The sequence below is a fragment of the Lupinus angustifolius genome, unplaced genomic scaffold (genome assembly GCF_001865875.1).
Source record: "Lupinus angustifolius cultivar Tanjil unplaced genomic scaffold, LupAngTanjil_v1.0 Scaffold_150_45, whole genome shotgun sequence".
NCBI classification, from domain to species: Eukaryota; Viridiplantae; Streptophyta; class Magnoliopsida; order Fabales; family Fabaceae; genus Lupinus; species Lupinus angustifolius.
The window spans coordinates 48,924-57,817 of record NW_017725930.1 but is presented as its reverse complement, the minus strand read 5'-3'; the positions used below and the strand labels follow the sequence as shown (position 1 = coordinate 57,817).

The 8,894-nt window shown below is 29.1% G+C and overlaps 1 protein-coding gene across 2 annotated transcripts; it reads right to left on the bottom strand.

Annotated features, from left to right (window-relative positions):
- Nucleotides 1-5,145: 5,145 nt before the first annotated feature.
- LOC109340239 (phosphatidylinositol N-acetylglucosaminyltransferase subunit A-like) lies at nucleotides 5,146-8,894 on the bottom strand. 2 transcript variants are annotated; one of them, XM_019577871.1, is made up of 9 exons: nucleotides 8,661-8,894; nucleotides 8,048-8,179; nucleotides 7,203-7,775; nucleotides 6,772-6,926; nucleotides 6,437-6,527; nucleotides 6,154-6,270; nucleotides 5,947-6,050; nucleotides 5,514-5,604; nucleotides 5,146-5,431 (listed from the first exon to the last, which is right to left on the bottom strand). In XM_019577871.1, the coding sequence occupies exons 2-9, from the start codon at nucleotides 8,165-8,167 to the stop codon at nucleotides 5,354-5,356; spliced, it is 1,329 nt and encodes a 442-aa protein (XP_019433416.1). In that variant the 5' UTR covers nucleotides 8,168-8,179; nucleotides 8,661-8,894; the 3' UTR covers nucleotides 5,146-5,353. The 2 variants fall into 2 exon arrangements, with proteins under 2 accessions (XP_019433416.1, XP_019433415.1); XM_019577870.1 differs by having other exon boundaries at nucleotides 8,048-8,894.

Below are 8,894 nucleotides of genomic sequence, written 5' to 3'. Positions count from 1 at the left end.
GCTTAAAAACTTCAAATGATAGAATCCATGACCAGTACATGGTTCTAAATAAGATCCAAAACCATCTGAATTATGAACCCAAAAATAAAGATCTGGGTATGTTTCAATTGTGATTTGATAGATAATAAAATACATTTAAACACAATTCTCTCATTTTGGTAGAGAAATGCGAATTGGTTCTGACATACCAATTCGTAATTCTTTTGTGAATTGGTTCTCTATGATTAACGAAATAGACTTTCACCTATAGCTTAAGTTAAAGAAAGAACAAATAAAAAGAGAGAAATGGGTGATATGCACTGAGGTGAGGTACGTGAATGAATTACAACAAACAAGAGATTGAGGGTACATGTATTTGACCAAGGTAGTGCACTGCGTACTACTTAACCACATCAAAGAGAATCACGTATTAGGTGACTGAAACATAAAAGCAATTTTTTAAATATTTATAATGAGAGAATTGATAGATCACAAGGTTACTGCTAACAAAAAGTGCAACTGAAGCAAAATTGACCACCTTTGACGACATGGGTATGCAAGATAAAGAAGTCAAAATTGAGTTGAAATTTAAAAATATTTAGAAGAGCTTGAGGGTTTAATCATAACATGAAGAAAATATGGTTTGATGATAAGAGATGAAATCAGAATGGAAGATTACAATGTTTGTGATCATATCCTGTGTTGTAACATTGTCAGCAAAGTATCATAGTAAAAGTAGAGAATGTGAGAGAAAGAGAATGGACTTACATACGAATTGTAACGCGAACACAGGAGTGGTGTAAAAAACCATGCAAGTATTGTCTTAAATACGTTGATTTGGAAGTTCCTCGTCAGACATCGATACTAAAAAATGAGTCATTTGGTACGATATTGATTAAAAAATATATATTTAAGTTAAAGTTTAATAAATAAATATTATTCTATTTTTTGAGACACGTAGAATATTATATTTTTTTGGAACAGAAGATGTGACGAGGTACTACCTCGCTTTGTTTTTTTTTATTCTTTTATAAAGTAAACATTTGAGATAAATATGTATGAATTTTTTTATACTGACTGTATTATTCATCATTTATGTATTAATTATTATTAATATTTAAATAAAATTAAGAGTGTAATATTTATATATTGAAAAGTGTACAAATTTATATACAATTAGTATATTATATACCATTTATTTGTATTATTTTGTTTAAGAGTTAATGATAATTAAAAATAAATGGTAAATAATATAGTAACAATATAAAAAACACATGAAGATAGTTTTCTCTAAAAATAATTTACATGAATAATTATGAAATAGTAATCTTATAAAAAAATTACAATTGTAAACTCCAAATTCAATGTACAATTATATCCTTCTATGGGATGCTAGTTTTGTTTGAGCTATTAATATTTGAAACTTTTTATTACAAGTAAAATTAAAATTTTGTCTAAGGATAGAATATTATGCAGCGTTCAATGCATTATTATCAAGTTTTTAACTATGACAAATAAATTTTGATAAATTTTATTTTCTTGAGTTTAGATAAATTATGAATTGTAGATAATTTTATCACTGTACAAAATATCATTAACAAAACAAAAAAAATACAAAATGGATATATTCACATATTCATTGTATTTAATATTTTATGTTAAATATGGGGCAAAACATTGATGACTCAATTAATTTTATATTTTGCAATAAAGTTTTCTAAATGAAGATATTTCAACAAGGAAACATTTATCTCTATAAGGAAGCATATCCCCTCACGTGGAAGAAAACTATGAAGAGAATACATTGGACTGACTTTTTTGTTGCAAAATGTTTATGTAGTGTTTCACTGTAATTATAAAATATGGAATGATATGCTTGTAATTATGGATAACAATGAATTTTGGATTTGGATTTTAATAGATTTGTAGAATGTGATTCAAAAATCCATATATATCTATTAAAATATATTTTAAATTATTCAATTTATTCATATTCATATTTAATGGATGAATTTCTATTTATCTATATACCTATTTAATGGATTGGATTGATGAATATTTGTAATTTATTTGATTTTTTTAATTTGAACTAAAAACATTTTTGAAAATCATACTTTTAAACCCCCATTATTTCAATAAAGCAGTTTTTAATATCATTTTTTTCTTCTTAAAAGTCACTTTTTATTTATAAAAAGTGATTTTTAAAAACCATTTTTTGTAAAATTCTGCAATCATACAACATTTAAAGTTCTATATGCATATTCATATTAACAACATTCAGATTTAAAGTTCTACCAACAAGCTATGTATTTAAGAACAAGTTTTCTAATATTAACAACATTCACATATCCTATTATGATCTCATCATTATATGAGCAAACTTTATTAAGAATATAGGTTATTAGGAAAGTTTATTTAAATGAAATATCAAAGTGAGAGTAAGAAAGATACAGAAGAAAACATATAAGAATGTGAGAGTTCATCCATCAATAAAATTATTCAATGAATTATATTTATTTAAATTTATTAACTTTAATGTATTGATTTAGATGAATTTTTTTTTAGTATTTGAATAAATTATGAATAATTTTATCAGTTCTAACTGAAATTATAATGTTGTTGGGTAGATTCCACAGCAATATTTTATGATATTGGAATATTAATTTGCTTATTTGTGCTGTAAGAGTATGAGAGGTTCATGCATGATTTAGAATTCATTCAAATATGTTAAATTTGATATTAGTGAGTGTTTTTGGTTTATGATACATTCTTATGTACATTGATATATTACATAAAAGGAAATTATACATATGACAAGTTTTCTAAACCACTTCATCTTACCATATCTTCTATCTTAAAAATATATTATTTTATATATCTGTTCATTTTTATTGTTCAAAAATATAAACTTAATTTATATTTAATTAATATTTTACTTTTCTAACCAATGAGAAACAAAATGTATATGTAATGATATAAACTTTGGGATATAAATGTTGCTCATTTTAGGCTGAGGATAAGAATTAAAATATTAAATATTGAATTATCATCTAATGGATGAATATTTGTTTTAGTCTCTTATTTTCAGCTTAAGATGTGAGGTTAATAAAATCCATAAATGATTAAGTATATGCATAAATAAAATTATTTCTCTGGGTGAACCATCTATTTAATGATTGGCATTTTTATACTATGCATGCACAATAATAAAAAGATGAGTATAATATCTATACATTATTAATATAAATATTTATATATAGTTATTATATCATTCATCATTCATTTGTATTATTTTTTTAAAAAGTAATAAGGATTAAATATGAATGATGATTTATGTAATTATCTATACTATTAATAAAAGTAAAACAATAAATAATCATCACCATAATATAATTTTTATATTTCAAACTTATTTTTTTTGTATTATTAATAACTACTTTAAACATCCAAACATTACTTTCATTTTTTATATTAATATATCATTAATTTTCAACACATTCTATTATTTCTATCTTCTCTCTTTCTCAACCCAAGTAAAAACACAATAACATAAAAACGAACATCTATAATGATTATTAGAGGTACAAAATAAGAAATTTGCATAAGTTTTATGTATATCACATCAACTACCATATATTATTTTCTAAATTTTCACTCTCTATCGAATTTCTATATTACATTATATATTAGGGAAAAAAATGTGGATGACCGGCGCGAAGTACCTATCACCCTATATAAAATTCATACATTTTCATAATTTTTTTCTACATGTGATAATAGTTCAACTATTGGTCTGATAGATATTTATAGATGTGTTTTTTATTATTCTAAGTCATGAAAATGATTCAGATGTATTTGACACAAATGAATGTTTATTGTGGAAAGTCTTGAATAATCTTGATGATTTTATGTAATTATGGTATTTGTTTTTCATTGTGATAATTTCATGAGTGTAATATTTATGTATTGGTAGTATAAAAATTTATACACAGTTATTGGATCACCAATTATTCATTGTTGGATTATTTTTTTGAAAATTCAATGATGATTAATATAAATGATAAATAATATAATGACAATATATAAAACTCAGTTCATATATTTTTCTCTAATTTTATACGGGTGTGCATACTCTCTAATACCCAAGAGAAAAATGTGACAGTTTTATGATGTGATATTTGTACCTTTTAAATAGAATGAGATGACACATTTACCCTTTAAAACAAAAAAACTACTTATCTTCTCTGGTACCAACCAACAAGATATTCAAGATGGCTAAAAGACAAAGAGTTTGAATTATGAGAGTGATACTTGTTGGGAGGGACATTCACAAACTTCGAAATGAATAAGTTCCTTACCATAAGGTGAAGAAATATTCTTGATAATTTTTCTCCCTCGTATCAAAAATGATTCTTTTCAATTATATAGATTTACCTTGTAACATGATTATACATAAACCTAATATATGGAGGTTGAAAACATTTTTTAGGCTTTGGGTTTAAACCTTGTTTAAGGTTTAAGATGGGTGAAACATGTCTCACTAAGTAAAGGTTTAAGTCTTTAAAGACATTGAAAAAAAGAGATTACTAAAGTGACAAGAATTTGATCCATTCAGGTCATATTCTTTTGTGAAGAATCACCAAAGTTGTTTCTTAAATATGGATGAATTGATTCATGGAAATCCTCTACAGTGATGAATAGTTGTGTTGGTTCATGAGTGTCTCCTCATGATACACTACAATATGTCAATAAAATTCAACTCCACCAACATTTAAGATATGTTGAAATCACTTGCCTTTTATTTTTTAGTGTAATAATTATACTAAAGATTTATACACAATCACTATATTATCTATAAAAATTTATATAGTCCATACATCATCTATCATTTATTTAAATTACTTTTTTGGAAGAGTCAATGATAATTTAATATGAATAGTGAATGAAACAATGATAATATAAAATCATATACTGTGAGTGTTTTCTATTATTTGTTTAGTACAGAATAAGATAAAAGCAATGGGAGTGTAAATTATACTTCATGGTATTTATTATATCATATTCCTATTCTAGTATCAAAGAAAGAAGAAAGGAAAAACATACATAACTCACCATTAAACTGTAAAGCATACATATCTATAGGTTTTCTAGTGCCAATGAAAGAAGAAAGGAAAAACAATCATGTTACTCATTTAGCAATATCACTATCTAATTGTGGTGTTTTTCTGAGTGTTCATAAATCTTGGAACTTGCACTAAGTGAAGATAATGAAACACTATTACTATCTTTCTGATATTCTGGATTTTCATATAGTCAGCAAGAGAAAACTATGCCATTCAACAAAATAGTGCACCATGCTCTTCATCTATCAATGTTAGTTTTTTGCCAGCATCTCTCCACCAGATTTGTGCGAAAGAAAAACATCGGGTACTTCCTCGATATCATCTGCAGGCTAATAATGGAAAAAACAATTGATAACTCCCTAAACACAAGTATGCTGAAAATGTATGATACATGGAAGTTCATCAGCTTACCTGCCATAGTTCCAATAGATGCCATAACAAATAACTAATGATCATAACCATGCAAAAGATCTTGCCAGCCAATGCTCCACATGAGAGGTGTCTAAAAGAAAAACAATCAGCAAATATGCTTTGATATTAAGCCGACACCAATTCAATAAAGCATATATAAAACAATAATCATGTTCATGTTCCTCCTAAATTATGTTTCAGTTTTACATCTGAACTACTTATTATAACAGAAAAAGAATTGCCGAAGTTGTAGCATTGCCAAATAAAGATCGCAAAAACAATGCTTTATCAGCCAACTTATGTTACAAGCAGAATAAAGAATTTATGCTCAAGTAGTTAGTAAAATCGTAGAATTAAAACTGAATGGACAGTGGAGTACTTTTGCAACTATGTGTTGCCATCAGAATTGATTTGAACTTATGGAAATGTTTACCGTGAGAGGCGTTCCAGTAGATCTACATCAGGGCATTTCATAGCACGGTCATATACAATTTCGGTCCTTTTGGCAACATCATGCCAGTTGTAGAGTTCCTTCATCTACAGAAAATAAATAAAAACTACTAACTATTCTTTATTAAAATAGAAACAGGTTCTCCTATTGAAGGCATAAGAAAAATAATAATTTCAACTGAAAACTCACTCGATTGTGCATGACTTGTGGATCAATTTTAGGAAGCATAGATATTGCCTTTTGGATTGCTTGCACCATATGACCGGGATCAGGTTTTGCCAAAACAATCATATCATCTGGTAAAACCTATAGCGAGGAAGTGAATATATTATCAACACCCACGTGATTATTCCAAGATGTGGAATTGCTAGAAGAGGCTAAAGATCATAAGAAAAATTCTCAAAGAAAAACTACATAAAAAGCACTAATACTCATATTAAACAGGTAAAGGAAGAATATTTGTGAAACCTACCTCAGGAACACCTCCAACACATGTGCTGACCGTTAACAATCCACAGCTAGCAGCCTCTAATATTGCCATACAAAAAGCTTCTGTTAAGGAACTGTAACAGTGCAAAAATCAGGTTGGGTAACAGACACAAAAGAAATGATACTGGATAGAACTCGGAACAATAACTTAACACCCAAAGAATATAGCAGCTAATAAAGTCCACGTCCTTAATATTTTAACTGGAAATCAACAATTTCAAACATGAAAAGCTATGTGATATACCCTAGATTGGCTTAGATATAGATTTCTGCAGTGGATTCAGATCATGGGTTAGCATGATTTCGAAGATGAAGTACCTGTTTAAGAAAATATGCCCAGATATCAGAACAGACCGGACTCGTGCATGTGGTACAGCTCCCAGCAAGTCAACTCGGTCTTGAAGAGAATGCTTTTCTCTCATCTCTTCTAATCGAACACGCTTAGGTCCATCACCTCCAATAATGAAACGAACCTTCAAATGGATATACAAGTTATGCCTTTCAAAGTCTACAATAACAAAAATCTAAAAATTACAATTCATTCCAGCATTATATATTTCACTTTGTGAATTATTTGCTAGTGCTCCTGCGTAAGAAAACCAAAAAAATAGTAATAGTACGCAAGGCATTAATACATAAACCACCAGAACAAAAAGTCAAAACATTAAAAAAGGAGCAAATGGATAAAAATCTTGACTCAAATTTCTTAAATTGTTTATCCCAAACTGAAAGTCTTTTCAACTACTCACATTGGGACACAATTGGCACACTTCAGGAATGACTTCAACAAGCAAATCTGCTCCCTTCCGGTAAACCAATCGACTGATAACAACAATAATAACTTCTGGTCCGCTGGGACGCTCCAATGCTGGCTTGAACATGGAAGTGTCAACAGCATTAGGTATCACAAAAACCTTCTCCGGTCTCAAACCTGACCTCAAGACTGTGTTTTCCTTGCTTGTATGGGAAACACATATGGCTTGGCTCACATCTGCCAAGGTAAACTGCATCACCTTGTTCATGTGGATGCTTCCAAGATCACCAAAACCATTTAGTGAATGATCTGTAAAAACAACCTTGTATCCCATGATTCTCGAATTCAAAAGAGTATCATGACAAAGTGTTGAAAAGGTTTGATGTCCATGCACAATAGTAATTTTTTCTCGAATAAGTATTGTTCTTATAATTGGTAGCGGGGCATAGAATACTGGAAATGTGCTCTGATTAAAGAATGGCCTCAATGGAATATAGTAGACTTTCAGACCACCGGTCATATATCTTACCCCAGAGCGATTTCCATAAGAATGAGTTAATACCACCACCTGAATGGTCATACATTTTTAGTTCAAAGTACTATAAACTGGGACATCACACGGTAGGGCAAAAATAGAGTAAATTACGCCCCTCCCGTAATTTGCATTTACTACATAACCCATGTAGAATAATCAATTGAACATCTTCTAAATGACCATTGATACAGGAATGATCGTTGGCTCTTGAGCTTTAATTTAGTATTGTCAGCATAACCCCCCCTCGAATTTAAAAAAGAACGCTATAACTTAATCCAAAAAAGTTATTCATGAGCTAATCTGACCTTGTGGCCTAACTTGAGCAAGCATTGGCAGAGGTAATATATGTGATTCTCGACACCGCCAAAGTTGGGATAGAAAAAATCCGAGACCATTAGAATCCTATGCTTTTGCATACCATCCATCACCTCAGATGGCTGCACTAAAAATGAAAGTGAAACCCAATGCCTGTAGTGTTTAGGAAAAATGTTTGCTCTTATGCTCTAGCAATAATAAAATTGTGAAACTGAAAGAACCCAAATTGCTAGCAGATAATAACAATGTACACAGTAAGAGAAAATGGGCTTTTAGCCTTTTGAGAAATGAAAAATCAACTTGGACACTAAGAATCTCACGTGACATTCAAAATAGTCCATGATATGAACTAACCTATCCCTAAAATCTGTCATAAAAACGAAAAAATCTTATCTTAGTCCATGAAAAATATCAAATGTGGGTTATTTTACCCAGCATTTAAGATCCTTAGAATCTAAGTTAGATTTTTTCAATTGTCATGGATTATACAAAAAGACACATTTTTTCCCTCGAAAACGAAATTGGGTATGTACTATAACAGAGCAGTGCAAAATGTAAAACCAGATGGTGAAATTGAAAAGGAATAAAGAAATAAGAGAATACCTATCAGAAAAAAGAAAAGAGAAGTTAGTAATTGATCAAATCACAGCTTCAGAATTCTGCTATATTAATCACTCTGTCTTCATTCATCAATCAAATTCACCCATTAAGGAGTTTCAAGTTCACCCCACGTGTTCTTATATCGCATGCAAAATATGTTGATCCAAGATTTTACACACTTGTCTTTTCCCCCAACAAAACACTGCTGAATTGCCTTATGAGAGAAGGAAGAAATGG